This window comes from Erinaceus europaeus, chromosome 17 (assembly GCF_950295315.1).
Source record: "Erinaceus europaeus chromosome 17, mEriEur2.1, whole genome shotgun sequence".
Classification (NCBI taxonomy): domain Eukaryota; kingdom Metazoa; phylum Chordata; class Mammalia; order Eulipotyphla; family Erinaceidae; genus Erinaceus; species Erinaceus europaeus.
This window is the reverse complement of record NC_080178.1, coordinates 26,569,187-26,596,963: the sequence shown is the minus strand read 5'-3', so window position 1 is coordinate 26,596,963 and position 27,777 is coordinate 26,569,187. Positions and strand designations below refer to the sequence as shown.

The 27,777-nt window shown below is 44.4% G+C and overlaps 1 protein-coding gene across 1 annotated transcript; it reads left to right on the top strand.

Moving 5' to 3' along the window:
- Positions 1-23,707: 23,707 nt before the first annotated feature.
- Positions 23,708-27,384, top strand: FJX1 (four-jointed box kinase 1). The gene has a single exon (XM_007521825.3). The coding sequence runs from the start codon at positions 23,992-23,994 to the stop codon at positions 25,300-25,302; it is 1,311 nt and encodes a 436-aa protein (XP_007521887.2). The 5' UTR covers positions 23,708-23,991; the 3' UTR covers positions 25,303-27,384.
- Positions 27,385-27,777: the final 393 nt, after the last annotated feature.

Genomic DNA, 27,777 nt, shown 5'->3' with positions numbered 1-27,777 from the left:
TGGCCCAAAGTGGCACAGTGGGCAAAGCATTAGATTCTTAAGTATAAGGTCCCCTGAGTGCAATCCCCTGTATCTTATGTACCAGAATGATGTTCTGGTTCTTCCCCCACTCTGTCAGTAAATGAACAAGTCTTTCTTAAAGATGAACTATGACACCCTGGTTCCTAGATTTGAATGGCACTCAATATTATCTACCTCCCTTTTCATCTCCACTGCTACCACCCAAGCTCAGGCCCCTCCCATGTTAATTCCTACCCATTGAGACAGCTTCTTTTTTTAAAAATTCTTTATTGGGAAATTAATGGTTTACATTCAACAGTAAAATACAATAGTTTGTACATGTGTAACATTTCTCAATTTTCCACATAATTCACCCCCCAGTAGGTCCTCCTCTGCCACCATGTTCCAGGACCTGAGCCTTCCCTCCTCTCCACCCCCACACCCCGGAGTCTTTTACTTTGGTGCAATACGAGGCAGCCTCTTAATGGTCACCACTCTAGTTTGCTTTTTGATAATTTAGTGTCATAAAGCATGAATCATCCACTCTAAAGTTTCTTCTGATCATTCCAGGCTGCTCAAAAATATATGTTGAATTTAATCAATGTAAAGGTTTTTTTATTATTATTGGGGGCCAGGTTGGTTGAGCACACATGCTACCATGTGCAACTACCAAGATTCAAGCCCCCTAGTCCCTACCTGCAGGAGGGAATCCTCACAGGCACTAAAGCAGTACTACAGGTAGTTATTTCTCTCTCTCTCTCTCTCTCTCTCTCTCTCTCTCTCTCCTTCCTTCTCAATTTCTCTCTGTCTCTACCCAAAGTAAATAAATAAAAGGTATTTAAATTTTTTTCTATTAAAAAAGAAGAATGTCCCTTCTCTTTAGTTCCCTTTCCCTGAGGTAACCCTCTGTTAACAGTCAGGTATATGTGCTTCAAGGTATACACATATCTGATACCTTTTTTTTTTAACAAAGCATAGCATAGCTTTATAAAAGTTACTGCACTGCAAGAGAAGAAATAACCTGAAATGACATTAAAAAATCCCTGCATGATTCCTTAGGGCCACATTCACTCAGAATAATGGAAATTTAAATTCAGCTACCCTGCTGGGAAGTGTTCTGAAGCCTACAACTTCCATTTTTGTTGCTGCTGTATTTCTGTTGTCTCATTCTCCACTGGTTTAATTAGTGCACAGTATTGTCTTCAGCTATGCCATTTTTATTCTTGTTATGACCAGAGGCAGTTAACACAAAATTCACAATATCTTTCATTTCAATAAAACTGCTCAGTCGAATGGGCCTGTCCTAGTAACTTTAGACATCAGGACACCCAGAGACTCAAGTTTCAGAAAGGAAAATGGCTTCCCTTTTGTATCTTAGAAAGAAGGCTCCTCTTGGTAGTCTCAGAGTTGGGCATGATCTCCTGGCAGTTCAAGGTCTGGTGCCTCCCGCATCCCCCCCAATCATGTCCAAAGGAGACTCAAAGGCTTGGCTTTAATGCGATTACAGGGTTGGCTTGGGGAGTAAATATCCTATCATAATCCCCGATTTCATGTAGGAAAGACTAAGACTGCAATAGTTCTGTGACTGGCTTATATCATGACCTTAGGTTTGGAATACTTCTAAGCTAAATTTGCAACATGGAGAAGATAATAGAATCAGTTGACCTGGAGACAGGAGGCTTGGTTTTCTCATCTGCAAACAGTGATTGTAAAGCTCACCCAAAAGGGTCTGTGAGGATACAGGACCTGCCTGGTGCACACCAGTCAATGGTCTCCCTTATGTGTCTAGTCCTGGCTGTCAGAGATGAAGGTCTTGCCTTCAAATCAGAAGGTGCTGGTGATCTCCTCCCAGTAACACCTACTCCGAGACAGAGAACCAATAAGGGGGCCAGGTGATGGTGCACCTGGCTAAGTGTGCACATTAGTGTTCAAGCTCCTGGTCACCACCTGCCAGGCGAAGGAGGGCTGTAGGTGTCTCAATGTCTCTTTCCTTCTCTGTCTCCTCCCCCCTCTCAATTTCCCTCCATCTCTATCCAATAATTAATTAATTAAGAGAATAAATCACAAGGAAGGGGGATGCCTGAGGGAGGACTGACTGACAATGGATAGGAAGGGTGTTTGAGGGGCTGAACTGAGGGGAGGCAGCCAAGGTAGGCCTTTGGTGTTGATGTTGCCAAGAGGCAAGACAAGGACACAAAACATTCTCCTAGCCCCTCCTGGAAGGCTCCACTCCCTACTTGTCACTTTTTCCACAACCTCTCAGGCCCTGGCTGGGCTCCTCTTTCCTAGGAAACACAGATGGTCAGCACAGAAAATGCAGCAAGGATTTATACGGGACCCGCTAAATCATTCAGCTCTGGGCAATGAAATGTCTCCCCCTCATCTCATTCCCCTTCTTCTCCTCCTCCTTCTCTTTCTTCCTTCCTCTCTCCCTCTCTCTCTCTCTCTCTCTCCCTCTCTTCCCCTCTCCCCCTCTCTCCCCCTCTCTCTTCCCCCTCTCCCTCTCTCCCCCTCTTCCCCTCTCCCTCTCTCTCCATACACTACAGTAGGCCTTCCCTATTTTATATTCTGTGCCTCTGGGTCACCAAGAAACAACAGTTATAGATAACCCTATTGTCCTTATCCTCACAGGGATCTCAAATTCCCTCCCTAATCTGAGAGGCAGCAATAAACAAGTTTATGGAAATTCTAGATCTGCTAACTGCTGAGTCAAAAAGACAAGCATTGTTATCATTGTGTGGGTGTGTTTGCCATCAAATCAACATGTATTCAGACCCAAAGGAGATGTGTCACTCTGTGATGTATCACTAGGCAGGCACATGAATGACAGATCCTTTGGAGTATTTAGGCTCCTCATAGAAGACGCACAAAACACTTCCTGTTGTGATCTTAGAGCATGCACAGCTGCACTTATTTTATTAGCTGTTGGAGTTTTCTCACTAGTGTTTTAAAAAGTAATGTAGATTGTAATTTTTCAAACTCAAACATAAAAAAGTATCAGAGTGAATATACAAAAAATGATGATCTGACACAAAACACTATCTCCCAGTACCGTGCGTGACAAAGGCAGGTAGAAGAAACCATTGTCCCCAAATGGACCCGTCAGACTTGCTCTCTCTGCAATGTTACCATTTGAATGGAAGATGACTGGAGCTGAGACAGACACACCATTGAGAGACGGCTGTTCTGCTTGTTTCCAGTGCTTTCTTCTTTTCTCTTACTTCTATCCCCCCCATTTTGTTAGTTATTTAATAAGGGTTTATGATATTTTTCAATTATTTTACTAGAGAATGAATGGTCTATAAATCACTTGTCGTATGGTTACAAGTTCACATCTTCCCATGATAGACATTTTCACAGCACTGCCACCACCAGCTCAGGCCTTCCTCCACCATCATGCATTATTGAGTCACCAATGCCCTATCTATCCCCCCATGTCCTTGGCTTAGCTACAAGAATGCTTTCTAGTGTCCAACTTTCAGTCCCTCTATTGATGCTGAAAGCTATTCTATTAGCATCTTGTGAAATTCCAAGCCTGCTTTACTGAGATACTTAGCTTCTATCATTCACCTCTGAAGGCATTTTAATTGATTCAAGTCTGTACTCACTAGCATATAAAGACAGGGGTGTCAAAATGTCACCTTCTTTATTGCTCTGTATCTGCTTTGATCTTTCAAACTGAGCCTACACACACACACACACACACACACACACACACACACACACACACACACACCTATTAATACAGATATGGCATATTTTCCCCAACTGCAAAGGCACTGTAAAGCAGAAATGTATATTGTATAAAAGAAAAGTGCCTCCTACATAGAGACAAAACCCTGAGGAGAAACACTACTGAGGGGCCGGGTGGTGGCGCACCTGGTAGAGCGCACATGTTACAATGCACAAGGACCCAGGTTCAAGCCCCTGATCCCCATCTGCAGGAGGAAAACTTCACAAATGGTGAAGCAGAGCTGCAGGTGTCTCTCTGGTTCTCTCCCTCTCTATCTCCCCCTTAATCTCAATTTCTGGCTGTTTCTATCCAATAAATAAATAAATATAATTAAATAACAACAATAATAATACTGAAGGAGAAACACTACTGACAGCTTAGTATGTATGCTCCCAGGTGTGTTCCTATGCAGCTGGTATGTATTTTTCAGCATTTACTGAAATGTACTACATTCCAGAAACCACACTGAAACTTTTCACTAGCTCAGTTTCATCAAAGCCCGTCACCTCTTTTGACTCTCAGGATTCCCCTGCAAGGAGCATACTGACATCCGTTTTCAAAAGTGAGAAAACCAAGATGAGAGGAATCCTATAGTGCAGCTTACCCTGACTGGTTCTGAATTTCCACATAGATGGATCATTGTATCTAACTAAATGACTATCTCAAATGGGGCAAGACAACAGTCATCTGCTTTGGTCTGCTGATTTGGTTCTGCTCCAAATGAGCCAGAGTATCATACATGGAAACAGAAAAAACAGAAAAAAGAAACAGAAAAAAGTTTTTTTCTTTTTACTTTTTACCATTTTCTCTTTGCTAGTCTTAGAGTTGTTTTTATGATATTTCTTTCCTCTGCAAAAGAAGAAAAACAGAGTCACTTTGAAAATTAGCCTGGACCACATCAATAAAAGCAAAGCCAAAAACCATGATTATCTCAATAGATGCAGAGAAAGCTTTTGACAAAATCCAACACCCATTCATGATCAAAACTCTACAAAAAATGGGAATAGATGGGAAATTCCTCAAGATAGTGGAGTCTATATATAGCAAACCTACAGCCAACATCATACTCAATGGACAGAAGCTGAAAGCATTCCCCCTCAGATCGGGGACTAGACAGGGCTGTCCACTGTCACCGTTACTCTTCAACATAGTATTGAAAGTTCTTGCCATAGCAATCAGGCAACAGAAAGGAATCAAAGCAATACAGATTGGAAGGGAAGAAGTCAAGCTCTCACTATTTGCAGATGATATGATAGTATACATAGAAAAACCTAAAGAATCCAGCAGAAAACTACTGGAAGTTATTAGGCAATATAGCAAGGTATCAGGCTACAAAATCAATGTACAAAAATCAGTGGCATTTCTTTATGCAAACACTAAATCTGAAGAAGAAGACATCCAGAAATCACTCCCATTTACTGTTTCAGCAAAATCAATCAAATACCTAGGAATAAAGTTGACCAAAGAAGTGAAAGACTTATATAATGAAAACTATGAATCGCTACTCAAGGAAATAGAAACTGATACCAAGAAATGGAAAGATATCCCATGCTCATGGATTGGAAGAATAAATATCATCAAAATGAATATTCTCCCCAGAGCCGTATACAAATTTAATGCAATACCCATCAAAATTCCACCAAGCTTCTTTAAGAGAATAGAAAAACACTACAATCATTTATCTGGAACCTGAAAACACCTAGAATTGCCAAAACCATCTTAAGGAAAAGAAACAGAAATGGAGGCATCACACTCCCAGACCTTAAACTATATTATAAAGCCATCATCATCAAAACAGCATGGTACTGGAACAAAAATAGGCACACAGATCAGTGGAACAGAAGTGAAAGCCCAGAAATAAATCCCCACACCTATGGACATCTAATCTTTGATAAGGGGGCCCAAAGGATTAAATGGGAGGCTCTCTTCAATAAATGGTGCTGGGAAAACTGGGTTGTAACATGCAGAAGAATGAAATTTATCTCACTTTATCATTTAACCACTTTATCTCACCAGAAACAAAAATCAACTCCAAATGGATCAAAGACCTAGATGTCAGACCAGAAACAATCAAATACTTAGAGGAAAACATTGGTAAAATACTTTTCCCATCTACACCTCAAGGACATCTTTGATGAATCAAACCCAATTGCAAGGAAGACTAAAGCAGAAACAAACAAATGGGACTACATCAAATTGAAAAGCTTCTGCACAGCCAAAGAAACTATTAAACAAACAAAGAGACTCCTCACAGAATGGGAGAAGATCTTCACATGCCAGACATCAGACAAGAAACTAATCACCAAAATATATAAAGAGCTCAGCAAACTTAGCACCAAAAAAGCAAATGACCCTATCGAAAAATGGGCAGAGGATATGAACAGAACATTCACTACAAAGGAGATCCAAAAGGCTAACAAACATATGAAAAACTGCTCTAGGTCACTGATTGTCAGAGAAATACAAATTAAGACAACACTAAGATACCACCTCACTCCTGTAAGAATGGCATACATCAAAAAGGACAGCAGCAACAAATGCTGAAGAGGCTGTGGGGACAGAGGAACCCTTTTACATTGCTGGTGGGAATGTAAATTGGTATAGCCTCTGTGGAGAGCAGTCTGGAAAACTCTCAGAAGGCTAGACATGGACCTTCCCTATGATCCAGTAATTCCTCTCCTGGGGTTATACCCCAAGGACTCCATAACACCCAACCAAAAAGAGGTATGTACTCCTATGTTCATAGCAGCACAATTCATAGTAGCTAAAACCTGGAAGCAACCCAGGTGCCCAACAACAGATGAGTGGCTGAGAAAGCTGTGGTATATATACACAATGGAATACTACGCAGCTCTCAAGAACAATGAACCCACCTTCTCTGACCCATCTTGGACAGAGCGAGAAGGAATTATGTTGTGAGCTAAGTCACAAAGATAAAGATGAGTATGGGATGATCCCACTCATCAACAGAAGTTGAGTAAGAAGATCTGAATGAGAAATTAAAAGCAGGACCTGACCAAATTGTAAATAGGGCACCAAAGTAAAAACCCTGTGGTGAGGGGTAGACATGCAGCTTCCTGGGCCAGTGGGGGGTGGGAGTGGATGGGAGGGATGGGTCACAGTCTTTTGGTGGTAGGAATGGTGTTTATGTACACTCCTAGTAAAATGTGATCATATAAATCACTAGTTAATTAATACGAGAGGGGGAAAATTAATTGTATGTCTCAAAGTTTTTCAAAACACAAACTGAATCTTTTTAATATATAGGCTGTGTAATTGATATGCAGATGTTGCTGAGGAGTTATTCTGATGCAGTCTCTGCCCCCAGGTTTTTCTATGCCCCGCAAAATCCTAGAGTGTCCCCTTTCAACCAATCCTGGCCCTACACGGCACCCCTCGTTGTCGCCCAATAAAAAGCCCCCTCACACCTCCCCTCTCTCTCTGGCCTCTCGGCTCTCCCTCTCTGAGGTCTCGCTCCCTGCTCTCCCCCCGTGGTCGGCCATTGCCGGCTGGCTCCACGTGGTCTGAACCAAACCCCCCCCCCATCCTATAATAAAGATTTGTGTACCCTTTTGCTCTGGACGTCCGCTCTCTTCTCCGTGGTGCAGCCCGACACCAGACCACCGCAACAACATGCAGACTCTCTCAAAAGCCTAGACCAAGTAGATCAGAAGCAACCAATAGCACAGCTATATACTAGACACTGGGTACTGTACAGCAAACCCTAACAAAAGGACTTTTCAAAGTTAACCCAATTACCAAATAATGTGATGATAACATTAACTATCGATTGTCTTTTTGAATCCTAAGACAGCAGGAACCTCACATCTCCACTATAGAGCCTCTACTTCCCCCAGTCCTGGAACCATTGGATAGGGCCCACTTTCCCGTATGCCTCTCCCAATCCATATCAAAGAATATCGCATCTGCCGATCACAACCTAACCAACACAATGATTGCCACCTCAACATGCTTCACTTCAGACTGTGTCCAGAGACTTCACGTGTGGAATGACAACCCTTCAGCTTCATTACTCGGGTGAGACCTTTCCTCTCATAGTATACTCTAATTCCATCCCAGGTGGATTACTTTCTAACAAAGTCCCAAAACCTAGATATACACCAGTTTCTGTGAGAGAGAGCATATGTTCACACGTATCCGTAAACTACCTCAAAATATATACCTGAAAGCAGAAGTACACTAGAGTTTGCAGTGAGTACACCCCTAACACTTCCTCTCCACTATTCCAAACTTTGGGTCCATGACTGCTCAACAACTTGTTTGGCTTCATATGTTAACACTCTTTTCAGTCACCAGGTTCCAGATGTCATCAGGATGCTGGCCAGGCTTCCCTAGACTGAAGACCCCACCAATGTGTGCTGGAGCTCAGCTTCCCCAGAGACCCATCCTACTAGGGAAAGAGAGAGGCAGACTGGGAGTATGGAACGACCAGTCAACGTCCATGTTCAGCGGGGAAGCAATTACAGAAGCCAGACCTTCTACCTTCTGCAACCCACAATGACCCTGGGTCCATGCTCCCAGAGGGATAGAGAGTGGGAAGGCTATCGGGGGAGGGGGTGGGATATGGAGATTGGGTGGTGGGAATTGTGTGGAGTTGTACCCCTCCTACCTTATGGTTTTGTTAATTAATCCTTTCTTAAATAAAAAAGAAAAAAAAGAAGAAGAAAAAATTATCCTGGAATCAGTGATGACCCTCTCTTTGCCTCCCTTTGATTAGACTCTTTTTAGCCATCAGAACAGGTGAAGAAGAACATTTTACAATAATTTCTTTTACCCAATCTTCCCCTCCTGCCATTTTTCTTTCCCTCCTCTTTTCTATCATTTATCAGCTGCTAACAAATAGAATACATTTCTTAATGGGAGAGGAGCATTTAAACAGTTAGAAAATGTGCCCTGGTGGGCAGTGGTGCACCAGATTAAGCGCACATAGTATGGAGCTCAAGGAAACACACAAGGATCCTGGTTCAAGCCCCCGGCTGGCTCCCCACATACAGGGGATGGGGTAGGGTCGCTTCACAGGTGGTGAAGCAGGCCTGCAGGTGTCTATCTTTCTCTCTCCCTCTCTATCTTTCCCTCCTTTCTCAATTTCTCTCTGTCCTATCCAAAAAAAAAATAAACTAAAAAAGATGGCCACCAGGAGCAGCAGAGTCACAGTGTGGGCACTGAGCACCAGTGATAACCCTGGAGGCAAAAAATAAAAGAAAGAAAAAAAAGCTTTTTTTTTTTTTTCTGCCCTGGGTACTGAAGTTGTAGTGGCCATTGTAACATACATATACCACGGGCATGTGACCAGCTAGAAATCAGGAGGCAGTGACAGAGCCCACATATTTGAACAGCACTGAAGACAGAAGACTACCACGAAAAAGACAGAAGTCAGGTTCAGGGAGTTGGGCTAAGCGCACATGGCACAAAGCGCAAGCACTGGCGTAAGGATTCCCCTTGGAGCCCCCAGCTCCCTGCCTACAGGGGAGTCACTTCACAAGCAGTGAAGCAGGTCTGCAGGTGTTTATCTTTCTCTCCCCCTCTCTGTCTTTCCCTCCTCTCTCCATTTCTCTCTGTCCTATCCAACAACAACGACATCAATAACAACAATAATAACCACAATAATAAAACAACAAGGGCAACAAAAACAAATAAGCATTTAAAAATTTTTTTTTAAAAAAGAAGTCAGGTTCGGAGTGTTCAAGTTCCAGGCCTGACAGGAAGGAGCTGTGTACCTTGGATATCACACATAACCCCTGCAGCTGATTTTCTCCTCCATTAAATAGGAACTGAACCTACCACCCGTCCCTAACAGGCTGCTGTGAAAAGCCAACAAAACAGGCATGTAAAAGTGCTCAGACTGCAAGGGGCCATATAAATATATCATCATCATTTTTCTTCAGCCTTGTTTCTGCTTTTCCTCAGGCCCAGATTGTCCCTAAAATGCAGCCATCCTTTAAACTCAAGCAGGCAAGAAATAGCCCCAAAGGTTTCTTTACAACAAAGTGCAAAGGAGTAAGAGATATTCAGGTGGGCAAATCTGAACACATAGAGCATGCCAAGCACCCGCAGAGGTAACCTCTCTGCTTCTTTCTGGCAAATTCAGAGCTAACTCCTGGGAGAATAAGACCGAGGGGAGAAGAAACAGTGGGCATTCTTGTCTTACCACCCTTCCTCAGATCACCCTCACCCTAAGACAGACAGAGTCAGCTTTAGACTCTTATGTCAGCTGGTTTCTCTTCCAGCTACTCTCATCTCACTCGACAAGGCAGTAACCACATTTCTGTTCTGCAGCAAATCTCCCAACAGATGGATTGGGTTCAAGCACCCAGCAGTGGGGAGGAGAGATTGTAAGTACCTGTTTCAAGCATAATGGGTGTAAGAATATGTGTCAGTGTGCACATGTATCCATAAGTTAGGGGAAAATATATACCTTAAAGCAAAAGTGCACAATAGTTTGCTGTGGCCCAGTAAGTACAGTTAGCAAGTAGAAATACCTAAAAAAAAAAAAAAAAGACACCATAAAGTACTTAATCAAATAGTTTCTACTTAGACCTACATACTCTCCTCACCCTACTTCCTGTTACACTTTCCTCAATCACTCCAAGGCTAACCTTGTCAGACAAAGTAAGGACTACAATAGCTGAATAAGAGCAAAAGATCAGCATACTTTTTAGTGATAGCTCTTTTGGTTACTACCAGGCCAACTCATCTCCCGGGGCCCTGGTCAGGGAATCCTGGAATTCCCACATAGACATGATTGGCCTAGAGATCTCTCTCTCCATTATAACTGGTCATTTCCATCAAGAATAATATAATGGACCCTTTTGTGAGCCCCTACAGGACCTTGTCCTCAATGTGGATCAACAGTGATAGGGACTCCCTCATTCTCTGAAGGAAAGTTGGGCCAAAATACTCTACCACTCGAAGAAGATGGATCGGGTAGTGAGTGCAGCGTAGAATGTTCCTAGGTATGGCCACAGAATGTGAGCTCAGACCTACACAGATGCAGAGGTTACACAGGCTCCTGTACTGAATATATAGGCCCCAGATCAAATAGATGAGGCTTACAGTTAATGATATTTAAATACTTTCCCCATATTTGGGAGCTACTGTCTTCCCTAACCTAGCTTTCCTGTCCTATTTCCAACTCCGACACCATCTCCCCAGATGGAACCTTTGGTCCACCTGCATGTTAGCTGTTGGGCTCAGGCAAAAATTTGTAATGTTATGGGCCCCCTGGAATATACCTAAAATAGATCTACTAGCTTTTTCCAAAATGGAGACCCCCAAATATTCATCTGCTCTATTCTTACCTTTAGGTTCCTGATTATTAAATAATTTGTTCTAATTTATATCTTAATGCTTTTCAGCCACCAAATTGCAGATGCTACCATTGAATCCTTAGTATCTAGCACACAGCCAGGATATACTTTTTTTTAAGTAGACATCCAAGAAATTACTGAATATTTGAGAAAATAAACTAGAAGTTAGGAATGAAATTCACTTGTATAGTTGCCTTATGTAGAAATATGGCATCTTTCTAGAGTTGAAAGTAATTCTAGAGAACATCTAATCTTCCATTGTCTTTCTAGAAGGGGGAAACAGGAGTTTAAAAGTTAAAAAAGTTCAGGAAGATTAAGTGGTGACAGCAAACTCAAATCTAGTCTTGTCAGTTCCCAAATGATAGTGCTTCCATTTTATCATGCTGATTCTAGGACCAAGATCATAGCTATGTAAAAGAATCCACACATGAAAAGATAAATAGTTATGAGCCCACTTACAGGAAATATATAAAACAGACAAATATATAGAGAAAGAACATAAATTAGAAGTTACTAGTGGCTGAGGGCATGGAGAGAGAAACAGAACTCATTGCACACTACCTTTCCTAGGAGACAACCTCACCAATGTACCCTGGAACCCCACCTCTCCATAGCTCTGCCCCACTAGGGAAAGAGAGAGAAAGGCTGGGAGTATGGATCAACCTGCAAACACCCATGTTCAGCAGAGAAGCAATTACAGAAGCCAGACCCTCTACCTTCTGGATCACATGTGGATCCTGGGTCCATGCTCTCAGAGAGATAAATAGGAAAGCTTTCAAGAGAGAGGGTGGGATATGGAACTCTGGTGGTGAGAATTGTGTGGAACTGTACCTCTCTTATCCTGTGGTCTTGTCAATATTTTTATTTTATAAATAAAGTTTAAAACAGGAATATGTGTCAGAAAGAGATACCCTTTCGTAAGAGCTACCTTCACTAATTCACCAGGCTGTTTCTCAGTTCTAGGAGGCAGTCTCCTTCTACATAAATATAGTAACTTTGGACCTTTGGCAGGTCAGAATTTGAATCCCTCTTCTTTGGGTATCTTGGGTCAAGTCCTACTTCTCTTGATGCTCCAGGTTTTCCATCCATGAAATGGAGAGCTAGCTCTTGGGGGCAGGAGTCGGGAGGGTTTGTGTGATAAGAGCAAGGAAGGCACTCAGCACACTCTCTTGCATGTGGAAATTACCCTAATTGTATCTCTGTCCACCAGAATTATTTTCCCAGTTTGGTCATAAGGGAAACCCTGGGGGGGGGGGGGCGGTGGGTCTACTGACTTGAAGTAACAGCTGTAATTCCAAAGAGACCTGAATGGGAGTAACCCTGTGTCACCAGAAGGGGAAAACTGTAGCTATTTCTCCACAAAGGAAAGAGGAAGAGGGAAAAAAAAGTTAGACAAAGGCTTTTTGTGGTAGTATGACACTCTGAGGAGCCCTCTTGAGCTTCAGTAAAGTCACTAAGTTTCTATCTTTGACCCCTAATCGATTTGGTAGAATATGGGTTGATTAAGGCCTTGAACTTGACATTCATGTTCATGTCTGTTGAGGCCAATGAAATCAGTAAGTAGACACAAAGATAATCTTCAGGGACTCTCAGAAACAAAGAGTAAGTTTCTGGACCCTTCAAGGCATGGGAACACTAATCAGGGTCAAGATTAGCCTCAAAAGAGCAGGGAATATTCAACTAACAAGAGGGTCACACCACCACCATCAATGCCATAACATCATTCTTTTTTCAAGTGCTATCATCTGCCTTTGGGATGCAGAAAATTGGTTTTGAGTGATGAAATCTGGAGCCCAGGAAGCTAGCACATTCAACCAGGGCTGCTGGTTTCCATCCCATTGAAATAGGAAGCAAATTCTCCATTCACTATCCTCCACCAACCTGTGTCTGTCAAGTCTCCGAGGGATCCTTCCAACTGCTTCTCAGAACCCAGGGTGGTATTTACACACGTCTGAATGTCCCCTGGCCTCCCACTTTGGCTGTTCACTATTCTGCAGTGAGCCCCCAGTTATACATTACTTACTTACCTGTTGGCCATCATTTCAATGTAAATGCGTTTTAAAAAGCAGCAAAGGAATATATTTTCATTTGGAGCCGAAGCACCCATTTTTTACTTGAGTGTGAGTCTGGCTGAGCAGAGATGGCAGAAGAATGGCTCCAAGGCTAATCTAGCTAATGATTATGATTGAGATCCCATGAGCAGACGATATTTCACTTGCAGCCACTTCTATCCAGGCTTTGCTGCCTGCAGTACTTTTTTTTTTCCCCACAGTCACTTCCATTAACACCCACTGCATATGATGGAACCATTATGATAATATCTCTGCTCTCGGCAGCTTCGATTGGTCTTGACACATTATCACCCTAAGAGCTCAGCCACGTTGCATCAAGTCCTATTTATAATAACCCTTGGCAGGAGCCACCAAAATAAAACCTGGTACTTATGGGCCACCTTTCATCTAAGGAAATCAGAAAGCTTTCCAAGCTTAATTAAGCTTCAGCATCTTTCTGACTGATGAGCTATGCAGGGCCCGGGGAGGCTGGGGAAGTGCAGCAGCATTGCTAATTGCCCGCTGGATGAGGCTTTGGGCCTGGGGAACAAAGCAGTCAGCAAAGTCAGCCACTGTCACCTCCTTTGGTGGGAAATATTTGTTGAGGGAATATCTTCAGGACAGGTTGAAACAAGCACAGGTGAGTGATGAAGGGACCACGGAGACTCTCTGATCTGAGGGAGGGGACCTGAGATTTGTTTCTTTTACAGAGAGGATTAAATTAATCCAAATGTATTCTAAGTACTCTTCAGGATGAGTAAATTAAGCTACTGAAAGATGTGGTCGCCTGCCTGTGGGCTCATGGCAGCTGAGCACACACTGGTCCTTCTGCTTGTCCAAATGTCCTTCCTCCCAAAACCCCTGACCTGCAGACAGACCTCACTTACCCTTCCAGGCTCATCTTAGTATCTGTCTCCTTGGCAAAGCCATCCTGGACTTCCCTGGTAGGATCTGTTGCTCCTCATGGTTCACTCACGTAGTTTATATTTCCATAATAGCTGGAGTAATCAATAATATATATTGAGCATCTACTAAGTGCATAATGTGCATTTCATCCACACAATGATGTTATGAGGCAAGTGCAGTTATCATTTTCATTTTTCAGATGAGTTAACAGGCCCAGAGAGGATAAATGGATTTCCCCTGATGGCACAGCTAGTAAATGCATGTCTCAGCCTGGCTAGAGAGCAGAGGATCCAAAAGACCACACCAAGTAGCACAGCTGGGATGGCAGATTTATCTACGTATCTGTTTCCACCTCTCTGGTTTGTAAGTCTCTATGAGAAAGGCTTATCATTTAGGATTTGGGGAAGCAACCCCAACTCCAAGTGGGTTAAACCACAAGGAAAGTTCAGAGGAAAGATGGCTCTAGATAGGATTAGTTGGGGGGCACTCAGCGATATCACCAAGGCACCAAGTTCCTTCCATCTTTCTCCTTTGCCTCCCTCAGTGTGGGTGGGCACTTGGCAATCTTTGCAACTATGTGATGCTTGCTACAAATTTAGACTTGAACCATGGATAAAAGGTGCCCATTCCCTCTATAGGACCCTGCCCTCAATATAGAACAACAAAGTTAGGGACTGCCCCACTCTTAGAAGGGAGGCTGGGTCAAAATACTCTGCCACTCAAGGAAGACTGGTCCTAAAATGAGTGCAGGCTAGTTCCTAGCTATGACCACGGAATGCAAGTTCAGACCTACAGGGATGCAGAGGCAAATATGGGCTCCAGACCAGATCCATGGAGTTTACAGTATTTTCGTATTCACATGTTTCACATATTTGGGAGCTACTCTCTTCTCTGATCCAGCTTTCTTTTCCTATTTCCAATTCTGACACCATCTCCCCAGATGATACCTTTAGCCCACCTGCATGTTAGCTATTGGACTAAGGAAAAAAATTAGTAAAGTCATAAGCCCCTTGGAATATACCTAAAATCTACTATCTTTTTTCCAAAATGGAGATCCCGGATCTTCATCTGCTTTACTCTTGCCTTTAGGTTCACGATTAACCAACAATTTGTTCTGCTTTATATATTAACTCTTTTTCAGCCACCAGGTTCCAGATGTTACCATAATGCCAACCTGACTTTCCTGGGCAGACAACCCCACCAATGTGTCCTGGAGCCTCACCTCTCCAGATACCTGCCACACTAGGAAAGAGAGACAGGTTGGGAGTATCGATCAATTTTCCAATGCCCATGTTCAGTAGAGAGGCAATTACCGAAGCCAGACTCCACCTTCTGCACCCCATAATGATCCTGGGTCCATACTCCCAGGGAGATAAAGAATAGGAAAGCTTCCAATGGAGGGGGTGGGATGCTGAACTCTGGTGGTGGGAATTGTGTGGAATTGTACCCTTCTTATGCTACGATCTTGCTGATCATTATTAAATTTAAAAAAATAATAAAAAGGTGCATACTCTTTCCTGTGACTTCTTGTTATAGCACAGACATCTTTTCCCAAAAACCTTCCTGTGGGAGATCTGCTCTCATCTCTTACTCAAAATGTATCACATATCCACTTCTTTTTTAAAAAATTTGATTTATTTATTAATGTGAGCGGAAGACCAGAGCATCACTCTGGCATATTTGATGCTGGGACTGAAACTGAGGACCTCTTTTTTTTTTTTTTTTGCCACTAGGGTTATTGCTGGGGCTAGGTGCCTGCACTACGAATCCACTGCTCCTTGTTTTTTTTTTAATCGTTGTTGTGCTTATTACTGTTGTTGCTATTGATGTCCTTGTTGATGGATAGGACAGAGAGAAATGGGGAGGGGAGGGGAAGACAGAGAAGGAGAGAGAAAGATAGACACCTGCAGACCTACTTCAACGCTTGAGAAGCTACCCCCCTGCAGGTGGGGAGCCGGGGCTCTAACTGGGATCATTCCGCCTGTCCTTGAGCTTCGCACCATGTGCAACTAAGCCATTGCACCACCACTTGACCCCACATGTCCACTTCTAAAACAATCACTGGTAAGGGGATCAAAAGTACCAAGAGAGTCAGACAGTGGCAACCTGGCTGAGCGCACAACTTACCATGCATGAGAACACAGGTTTAAGGACAGCTCCCCAAGTCCCCACCTGCAGTGGGGAAGCTTCATGAGCCATGAAGCAGTGCTGCAGGTGTTTCTCCTCTCTCCCACTCTACCTTCCCCTTCTCTATTTCTGTTTGTCTCTATCCAATATATAAATTTAAAATTTTTTAATAAAGAAAGCACCAAAAATTGCTTACTCCAAACTAGACTTAGCCTCCCCTCCAGCACTATCCACGGGGGGATGAGGGGGTGAGGAGGGCAGTGGTTGGAGACCTGCTGAGAAGAAGGAAAGAAATTTGGAGGGTGAAGAAAAGACAACCAACATTCCTTAATGACCCATCACTTACTGCCTAGTCATTTGGTCCAGAACAAGTGGACAATAACTGTCTGTTGAACTAGTGTAGACAAGTTTTTAGAAAGTCACATTTCCCCCAATGTCCAGTCCAATATGTTTACTATCATGTCAGGTAACTAGAGTATAAAGACTGAGAAATGTGTTAGCAATTGCTCAAAAAAATTACATTAATTCCACAATGCTTCAACCTCTAGGTTTTAGTCTCTGACTCTGGTGGCCACAGAAGCCTTTTTTTAAAAAGTTAAAAAAAAAAAAAAAAAGGACTTATAAGAAATAGAGAATCATAAAAATGTCAATCTCACCATAAATTAAAAGTTCGTGTCAACCTTGACTTTCTTTCCAGAAACACAATGTGTTCTTAATAAAAGTGAGATTCATTCAGGCAGACAGGTTAATTACAATGACTCACATTCCCTGATCTCCTTGCTATCTAGGAGGTCTTAACTAGAGCAAGATGTGTCTATACCTGTCCCTGAAAGCAGATATGTGACAATGAGATTAATTAAGCAATTATTGGAAAGCCTAAGATCATAGTCAAATAGAGAACCCATCAAGAGAGGGAAAAGAAAAAAAGAAAAAAGAAAAAAAAAAAAAGGGAATATAGTCTATGGCCATACTACACCCGATCTTGTCTGATCTCAGAAGAAAGGGAAAATAAACCCCTCATTGAAAAATATTTAGGGAGCAGTAGATTCGTAGTGCAGGCACCGAGCCCCATGCAATAAACCTGGTGGGGGAAAAAAATCAATATTCATAAATCTATGGGATTTCTTTATACAAAAGGTGAGCCAGCTGAAAGGGAACTCAAGGAAACATTCTCATTTACAAAAGAATTCAGAAAGACAAAACACCTAGGGATAAACCTAACAAAGAAGGTGAAGGGTCTTTTCAACAAAAACCACAAGACATTGTTAAAAAAAAATAGAGGATGATACAAAGAATCACAACTCCTAACTTCAGTTTATATTACAAAGCAATAGTAGTTAAAACAGTGTGGTACTGGAACATATGGACCACTGGAACAGGATAGAGCCCAGAATTAAACTGATACATATATAGACACATTATAAGATGAAAGGGCCAAAACTGCCCAGTGGGAAAAAGAAAGTCTCTTTAATAAATGGTGTTGGGTGAATTGGACAACCACATGTAGAAATTATAAAACTAGACTACCACCTAAGACCACTCACCAAAACTAACTCAAAATGGATCAAAGATCTGGACATTAGACTTGAAATTATAAAATATATAGAATATATCAGTGAAACATTTCAGGACCTTAACATTAAAGATGTATTTGGAGGCTCCACCCCATGGGCAAAAGAAAGTAAAACAGAAAGAACAAATGAAGATATATGAAATTGAAAAGCTTCTACACATCAAAAGAAAATTCTATAAGGATAAACAGGAAACTTAACAGATAGGAAAACATATTTGCACTACACTTTAGACAAGCAGTTGATATCAAACATCTAAAAAGAACTCATACAACTCAACAAAAATAAAAGGAGAAGCCCATTAACAAAGTGGGCAGAAGATATGAATAGATAGTTCTCTAAAGAAGAGATGCACATGGCCCACAGACATATGTGGAAATGCTCCAATTCACTCATCATTAGAGAAATGAAAATTAAAACCACATTGAGATCCCCCACCCACCCACCCACCACACCTGTGAGAATGGGCTCAGGCAGAAACCCCAAGTGAGGCTTGCTAGAAGGACAGCAACAGAAAAAAAGGAACACTCCCATCTAGGCCATGAAATAGTGAAACAAGCAAGGTGGGGAATAACAAAAAATTGTAGTATTAGAGAATTCTTTGTCTTTTTTTTAAATGTTTATTTTAATTTTTATTTATTATTGGGTAGAGACAGAGAGAAACTGAGAGGGGAGGGGGAAATGAAGAGAGGTAGAGACAGAGAGACACCTGCAGCCCTGCTTCACCACTTGTGAAGCTTTCCCCCTGCAGGTGGGAAAAGGCCAGGGGCTTGAACCTGGGCCCTTGTGCCCTGTAATGTGTGTGCTTAACCAGGTGTGCCCCAGCCTGGCCCCAAGAATTCTTTGTCTTCTATGTATTTAAAATAAGGTGACCAATTTGATCAACACAATAAACAGTAAGATTAATTGCTACTAATTAAGTAATAATACTCGTCGGATCATATAGAATAGTTATAACCAGTATTAATGAAATGATCCTTGCTGCATTTTATAGTTAAGTACATTGAGGTACAGAGAGGTCAAGCAACTTACTCAGGGTCACAGGCCTGTTAACTTTTAAACGTGGACAACCTGACTTGAGGGCACACAATTTTAACCACTTAGTTGCAGCTTCAAAGCAAAATATAATCTGAGTTGAGTCTGCTTTGATTAAATACAATAACTTTTTAAAATTATATTCATTTATTTTCCCTTTTATTGCTCTTGTTTTTTTTTATTGTTGTTGTAGTTATTATTGTTGTTGATGATGTCGTTATTGTTGGATAGGACAGAGAGAAATGGAGAGAGGAGGGGAAGACAGAGAGGGGGAGAGAAAGACACCTGAAAACCTGCTTCACCACCTGTGAAGTGACTCCCCTGCAGGTGAAGAACCTGGGGGCTCGAACCAGGATCCTTCAGCCGGTCCTTACACTTGGCACCACCTGCGCTTAACCCGCTGTGCTACCGCCCGACTCCCACAGTAACTTTTATATCTGACATTTTCCCAGTAGTTCACAATTTGGAAAGGGTTTGGGCTTCATCAATTCTTAATTCTCAGCCTTGTCATTTAGTTGCTGTATGACTTCATGCCACTCCTGGCTTAAGCTTTGGCTTTCTTTTTTTTTTTAATAAATATTTATTTTATTTATTTCCTTTTGTTGCCCTTGTTGTTTTATTGTTGTAGTTATTATTGTTGTTGTCGTTGTTGGATAGGACAGAGAGAAGTGGAGAGAGGAGGGGAAGACAGAGAGGAGGAGAGAAAGCTAGATACCTGCAGACCTGCTTCACCTCCTGTGAAGCGACTCCCCTGCAGGTGGGGAGCTGGGGTTCGAAACGGGATCCTTATGCCGGTCCTTGTGCTTTGCGCCACCTGCGCTTAACCCGCTGCGCTACAGCCCAACTCCCAAGCTTTGGCTTAATCTTATCTTTAAAGTAGGGACAATAATATTATCCCCAGTGAAGTAAAAGAGGTAACACATGTGCAAGGCTTAGCCTTGTGCCAGGCCTATAATAAGCACACATAAATGCTTACTTGCCAATACTGTTGTGGTGACTGTTAACCTCTCTTAGAAGGGACTTGGCTGTGAAATATCCACTAGAGTGCACACAATTACATTCCCAAGGGCCTAGGTTTAAGTCCCTGGCCCCCACCTAGCGTCACCTATGGGGGAACAGTATTCCAGCTTTGTCTCTTTCTCACCCCTCCACTTCATCTTTCACCTTCTAGCAAAAAATTAAACAAAATATTTTTAAAAAACATAATAATAATAATAATGCATCTCTTGGGAACTTTTTAGCAGTGTAAGGTAGGTAGGATGTTCCTTTTCCTCATTTTTTTTTTCCTCCAGGGTTATCACTGGGCCTCTGTGCCAAAACTACAAATCCACTGCTCCTGGTGGCTTTTTTTTTTTTTTCTCATTTGATAGGACAGAGAAATTGAGAGAAAGGGAAGAGAGAGGGAGAGAGACAGAGAGACACCTGCAGATCTGCTTCACCACTTGTGAAGCACCCCCGGCCGGAGGGGTGGGGATGGGAGGGGGACGTTGAGCTTCCAGTGTGCCATGGCCCAGCCCCATTCTTTTCCTCATTTTGCAGAAGTAAAAACCAAATGTGATGGAAGGGAAATCACTAGCCAGAAAGGAAGCAGAAAGACAGGTACTAGATTGGACAGATTGGACAACATTCTACACAAGCCTCCAACCTTCAACTCCACCTTTCTCCTCCCTGGGAGGCACTTTTTTAGACACCAGATCATTCTTTAAATATCCCAGGAGTTAAAGTCTTCAAGGTAAAAATAGGTTCCTGGGTGAGGGACACATGGGTTACCCTCCCCCTCACCCCACCTTAGTCCCAAGCAACTGCCAGAGGAGCAAAAGAGGCTGAAGTTACATGTTGAGATGTACCAGGCTCTCCCCAAAGTCCCAGAGGGCTGTCATCAAATGGAGAAATAAAGCAGGGTGGGAATGCCTTCATTCAACAGGTGGAGAGGGGCACTTTTAAACACTGCCTAAAACAATCAAGCACCCGTTTAAAACCGCTTCCCACTTGGGAGTTTGTTGTGTGGTTTTATTCCTTTGGATTACTATGATTCCACATTTCAGTATATTTATTTAAGTGTCTATGAGTGCATCCTATTCTGGTGCTGTGCTGCATTTGGCCCTGGCATTACACAGGAAGAACTAGGAGGAGATCAGTCCATTTTTCTGAGGTTTCAAAGCTTAGCTGACTTCTTGAGCCCTCAAATTCAACTACTGGCACTCAGTCTCTGATTGGAAGGTACTGAGATTTGGAATTGTCTAGGTTTGAGGTCAGTCCTTCCAGCCTGAAAATCATGATTTCCTCCTCCCACACCGACCACAGCGAGCTATCAGGTATGTCTTTCCCTTTTAAAATGAATGAAGTTATTTATTTTTATCACTTAGTAATAAGGTGTTAGAAAGACTTTATGCAAGTGCTTGCAGAGCTTCATCATGTTAACATTCCTCAAATTCTAATGTATTCAGCAACATTGTCTTGATCACCTACTAAGTGCCAGGCAGCTATAAAACAGAAGAGACAGATCTCTGGATGTTATAGTGAAATATCCCTTGTAGATCTTTACAGATTTTGTCAACAGCTCAGAAGCCAAAGTCATGCACTAATTTGGGTTTCCCCGTAGTAACTAGGGCATGACTTGTTCATGGTAGCCATGTAATAGCTTCAGAATTTAATCCCATTCAAAATGCATATACTAATTTTTCTAGTTAAATGATATTCTGCTTATGCCCACAAGGTGGCAATCTTGATCATAGTTTACACAATCTGAAACCCTGCAGCAAAAAAAAAAAAAAAACCCTCTCAAAACTTAAATTGAGACCAAAAACAAAACAACAAAACAGCAATTAAGAATTCATTACTGATTACCTACTTTGCGTGCTACACTATGTTAAAATTAATAGATGCTAGAGTACATATATAAATAAGATAAATCAATAAATAAAAAGTTGATAAGACATATTCTTGGGGCCAGGGCAGTAGTGCACTGGGTTAAGCGCGCATAGCGCCAAGCGCAAGGACCCGTGTAAGGATCCCAGTTCGAGCCTCTGTCTTGACACCTGGGTGTGGGGGGGGGGGGAATGTCGCTTTACAAGCGGTGAAGCAGGTCTTCAGGTTTCTATTCCCCCCCCCCATGTTCCCCTCCTCTCTGAACCTCTCTGTTCTATCCAACAACAGTAACAACAATGGGAAAAAGATGGCCGCTAAGAGCAGTGGATTCATAGTGTATGTACTGAGCCCCAGCGATAACCTTAGAGGCAAAATAAGACAAAACATATTCTCTATATTCAGTGGTAAGCTTTGGGGTAGTGGGTTTTCAAAGAGTAGGAAAATAGTACCTTCCAGTGAATTTGTAATTGAGCAATGGATCTTGATGCATAGTAATATCTTCCTTAAAAATACTTATTAAAAGACACAATGTAGACGCCATGTAGTAGGAACAGATTCAGCAAAGATCCTCCACCTGAGGAAACAACCTGAGGGATATATTGTCAGAGCTTCAAGACAGCAGATATGGTCTTTTGCTACCTCTACCAGCAACAAACATTAGGAGGTATGCCTTCTATCTCCAGAATACTCACTCGTTAGAAAATACAATATAATCAGTGCCTGCTGATGTACTGATTCAATTTGGTAAAACAAGGGGAGGGCACAGGAGAGACAAGAAACATATACAAGGAAACATTTCAAACACAGACTTTCAGGAAATGGATTCCACTCTCCATTCTGTCTTACCTGAGCATTGTGGTTTAGATCTGGAAAACACTTTAAAGCCAATTCTATTCCTAAAGCCTTCCTGGTGGAGTGAACCAGGTAGAAGACATGCTTTGTTGTTGCTCTGATTGGGTTTTAGCTTTTTTTTCCCCCAATCATTTCTCTTTTTTTTTCTTTTAAACCAGAAATTCAATATGAAATTTTTTCTTCCACTTGTTGAACTGAAAAATCACATTTGGGGAATAAAAGGATGAGGTCAATGGCAATGAGAAAAAGAGGAGGAATGAATATGCTTGCAACTCGGTAAAAAAAAAAAAATTCTTGATGGAAAGAAAATCAAGCGGCATGTTGACAGGAGATGAATTTGAATCTTGGTTTCTCTACTTGCTAACAATGGGAACCTGGGTGAGCCCCATTCCTTCCCCTAGGTAGTTTCATGGGCTATACAATAATAGTTCTTTAGAGAAATGTCCCTGACAACCCTCTTCTCTGTCCTAGGTGGGCCCTGGATTATGAGCTCTCCTGCAAATGTCTCCCTAGAATTTAGAACTTCTGAGCACTGGGGCCCTGCGTCTACGATTTGCATTGCCCTGTGATTGGAATCCAGAACTCTCAAATGCTTCATCGAAATGGTGAACGAATGCACAGGAGCTAAAGTAGGTGTTCTACTGCTTGCTCAGAGTTTTAGTTTCCTGCAAATTCCTTACGACAAAGGAGAAGCAAGCCACCTCCAAGTGCACTAGTCCGCAGTGAGCAATGGTGGTGGGCGCGCTGGGTGGAAATGGGCTGTCAGAAGTTGTTTGCTACAGAGGATTGGTCCCTTTTCCCCTGCAGGTGCCATGTCCTCTGGGGTTCAGAGAGCTTCCTGAGGGATAACAGAAGGTGGGGTGAACCTTGCTTGCAAGGAATGTGGAAAGTAAAGGGATCCGCCCCAGTCCTGGCCTGGTCTTGCCCTGAGAGCGGCAGTGGGTAGGTCTCAAGTTTTCGGGAGGTCAGGCAGAACCCTGGCGTGGAGACTCGGCGACCACCCCAAGCCTAGCGCTCGCGTGGAGCACGCCCCTCCCACCCAGCGCGGCTCCACCCCCACGCCGCCCGCTCGTAAGCTCCCAAGCCAGCCGGCCAAGCGGCCTCGCTCAGCCGCCCTGAGGCCGGGACCCTAGTGGGGCCGCCGCTCGCGCGGCGCTCGCAGCCGTGGCCGCTTTAAGGGGAAGAGGAGGGGAAGGGGGCGGGGAGAAGGGGGCGGGGAGCGGCGGCCCAGGAGTGGGCGGGGGGTGCCCCCCCAGCTCCCACGTGGTCCAGGCGCCTGTGAATCGCGCCCGCCGGAGGGTCTCACAGCCAAATACAAAAGCAACTGGGAAGCGGCGGCGAGGCGAGTTCCAAGCACCGGGCCGAGAGCCGGGCAGAGCCCCGCTGCGCCCCGTTGCCGCGATGGGACTGAGACGCCCGGAGCCTCGGAGCCAACAAGCTGACGGGCCGGCCTCGCCGCCGGGATTCTGGTGCACGGGCTCGGCTTGAAGCGGAGGCGGCACCGGCGCGGCCCGGGAAGCATGGGCAGGAGGATGCGGGGCGCCGCCGCCACCGCGGGGCTCTGGCTGCTGGCGCTCAGCTCGCTGCTGGCGCTCAGCTCGCTGCTGGCGCTGTGGGGCGGGCTCCTGCCGCCGCGGACCGAGCCTCCCGCCTCCCGGATGCCCGAAGACCTGCCCCCGCGGCGTCCGGCCCGGCCCGGGGGGCCCGAGCCCGCGCCTCGCTTCCCGCTGCCCCAGCCCCTGGCACGGGAAGCCGGTGGCGGCTCCTTGAAAACTTTCCGGGCGCTGCTCACCTTGGCGGCCGACGCAGACGGTCCTCCCGGGCCATCCCCGGGTGAGCGCGGGCGGGGCGAGCGGCCCCGGCCGGAGGAGCGCGCCGCGGTGCGCGGGGGAGTCTTCTGGAGCCGGGGCCTGGAGGAGCAGGTGCCCCGGGGCTTCTCCGAGGCCCAGGCGGCGGACTGGCTGCAGGCGGTGCGCGGCGCCCGGGTGGTGGCCCTGGAGCGTGGGGGCTGCGGGCGCAGCTCCAACCGGCTGGCCCGCTTCGCCGACGGCACCCGCGCTTGCGTGCGCTACGGCATCAACCCGGAGCAGATCCAGGGCGAGGCCCTGTCCTACTACCTGGCGCGCCTTCTGGGCTTCCAGCGCCACGTGCCGCCGCTCGCGCTGGCCCGGGTGGAGGCTCGGGGCGCGCAGTGGGCGCAGGTGCAGGACGAGCTGCGTGCGGCGCACTGGACGGAGGGCAGTGTGATCAGCCTGACGCGCTGGCTGCCCAACCTCACGGACGTGGTGGTGCCCGCGCCCTGGCGCTCCGAGGACGGCCATCTGCGGCCCCTAAGCGCCGCGGGGGGCGAGCTGGCCAACCGCAGCCAGGCGGAGCTGGTGGACCTGGTGCAGTGGACGGACCTGATCCTTTTCGACTACCTGACAGCCAACTTCGACCGGCTGGTCAGCAACCTCTTTAGCCTGCAGTGGGACCCGCGCGTCATGCAGCGCGCCACCAGCAACCTGCACCGTGGTCCCGGAGGGGCACTGGTCTTTCTAGACAACGAGGCGGGCTTGGTGCACGGCTACCGGGTGGCGGGCATGTGGGACAAGTATAACGAGCCGCTGTTGCAGTCAGTGTGCGTGTTCCGCGAGCGGACAGCGCAGCGCGTCCTGGAGCTGCACCGCGGGCAGGACGCGGCTGCCCGGCTGCTGCGCCTCTACCGGCACCAGGAGCCTCGCTTCCCCGAGCTGGCCGCGCTCCCCGACCCCTACGCTCAGCTGCTGCAGCGCCGCCTCGACTTCCTTACCAAGCACATTTTGCACTGTAAGGCCATGTACGGCCGCTGACCAAGGATTTAGCATCCTGGAAGGAAGACACCCCTGTCTTGTTTGGGGAACGGATGATAGGGAAGGGACCGGTGACCTTTACCACTGCCTGGGACGAACCAGCCAACGCCCAGCCAACTAAAAATTTCCGCTTCACCCATCTGCCCCTTTCAACCCCACACTGTTACCTTGCAAAGTTCTGGGAGGATTAACTCCCCCAGGCAAGCGCTGTAACGTTCCTTCCACCTAGTCTATAAATAGATCCTGCCCAGTGCCAGTGGATAGAGTTTGGATCATTAGAAACTGGCTGCTGGAGTTTGGCCCCCGGGTGGCCGTCCCTGTGGGAGACGCATCCCGTTCCTCTGCCTCCTCCCTCCCCTTTCCGAAAAAGGAAAACTTAGATTTGAGCCATGCAGCTCATTCTGCAATTTCATGCCAAACGCAGCGCCGGTGGCCCATGAGCAGGGCTGTGGCACTGCCTGGTGGAGCCCCCTTCCTGTGTTCTCCCTTTGTTCTAGCTCCGTGATGGTGAGATCACACTGTTAGAAGCTGGGGGCCGGCTCCGGGTCGGACAAAGAGAGCAAGACCTCCAGAGTCAGTCCTGCAGACTTAATGGTGTGTGTGTGTGTGTGTGTGTGTGTGTGTGTGTGTGTGTGTGTGTGTGTGTGTGTGTAAGTAAGGGCTTCCTTCGAAAGCAGGACCTGCGTGCACTGAGGCAAATAATACGTTTCTTCTTACTCTTCTTTCCACCTGACCAAAATTTTGACAATGATGATATTCACCAGAAAGAAAAATTGAGTTTCATACACTTTACTTTGTGTTAATTTTAATTTTTTAATAAGGAAAACTTTTTTATTTGACAAAATCTGCCTTCTATGTATATATGTGCATAAAGTGTGGTGTAAATATACTAAACAGACTTATATTTCAATAAAAGGGAGTTTAAAATTTAAAATTTTAATCCGGTGGTTTTAACAGAGGTGTCTGATGCCCTACCTGCTTATAAAATAAGCTCTAGGAACCTCTCACTCCTTGGGTGTGCTTTTAAAACAAAGGACATATATACATTCCAGCTATGACAATGGGACATATGGACTGAACAAAGACAAGAACAGATCCTCTGTCTCATGAACCCTAGTGCTGAAAATTTCAGGGTTCAGCATAGAATGTGGGAGTAAGGTGGAGAGAGGGACAGCGAAGGGAAATACTCTTTATTTCCTAGCAAATAAAAGTTAGATATAAAAGGACCTCACTGTAATATATTCCTAAATTAATCATTTGGCAAATATGATAGAGCCAGATGTGCATACTAAAATATGCCAACCCCTTCCCTTTTCAGCTTCACTATCGTGGTCACGTTTGCACATTATTTTCAGCACTGTAATTACTGTGCATCACAATGTGTACAAATAACAAGCTGAGCACATATTGTAAACAGGTAGAGAAAGTCATAAATTAATTCTTCCCTTTAATCTCCTGGCATAAATTTCACTGCATCCAGGAAACCATCATCTCCAACATCTGGATTCATCCAGCTCTCCCAAGAGATTGTACCATTTTTGTATTTGTTTTGGGGGCGGTTGGGGAGGGTTCCCCCTCCAGGTACTAATTGCACAATCATTTCATCAACAATAAGGAAACAAGGAAATGTGAACTATTTATATATCACATTTGGGCCCATGTTTCTTGACTGCATTCATAGTCAGCATTTTTGGATTGTCTTGAACTTCAGTTTGACCTCATGGGGTTAGGGGGAAAGGGATTATTTTGTATTTATTTTACATCTTATTGGTGTTTTATCTTGGCAATTTCTTTGATGTCTGGGTCCAAATGGCCTTGCCTATCCCCCCCCCCTTGTTTTTAATTTAATGACCCTTAAAGCAACTTTTGGTTCTTTTTAATAGTTTTTTTTTTATTAGAAATGCATTTGTAAACCTAGGGTTTTATAGACTCATGAAGATATTAAATCTCTGTGGGTTCCCCTTCTCACTGCATTACAGCACAGTGTGTAATTTAACTATTTAATGCTATTCTTATGTTTTCAGTGCCTTGTGCTAAGCCAAATCTGTCTCAATGAAAAAAATATATAGAGTCCATAAACGATTTGTGGTGTAAGCCAATTTTTTTTCCTAGTACGACCACAGAATGTACTGATAATGGCAGATAGAACTTTTTAAGACGTTAGCATGAGACCTCTGGTAATTACACCTTTCAAAAAGAAGCATTTTCTATTTCTAATGATTAATAGCTACTCGAGAATTGCTGCCTGAGTCAACAGAGGCTGCTCCAAGAAAAGGATAAATGCTTAGCAATCTACATTTTTACCAGCATCTTCCTAGAGGCAAGTGATGATCTAAGTTAGAAGTTTCACAGATTGTGCCGGAAAGACACTCAGGCTTCTATACAGCCTCAGCACTGATGAATTCTGGGCCAGCAGCATTTTCTGCATTCCTCCTCAACTTCACTTCCAGGCCCAGACTTGATCAGAGTTAACCT

Excerpts from the sequence above, each read along its gene's own strand:
- FJX1 (XM_007521825.3), top strand. The coding sequence starts at position 23,992 with ATGGGCAGGAGGATGCGGGGCGCCGCCGCCACCGCGGGGCTCTGGCTG.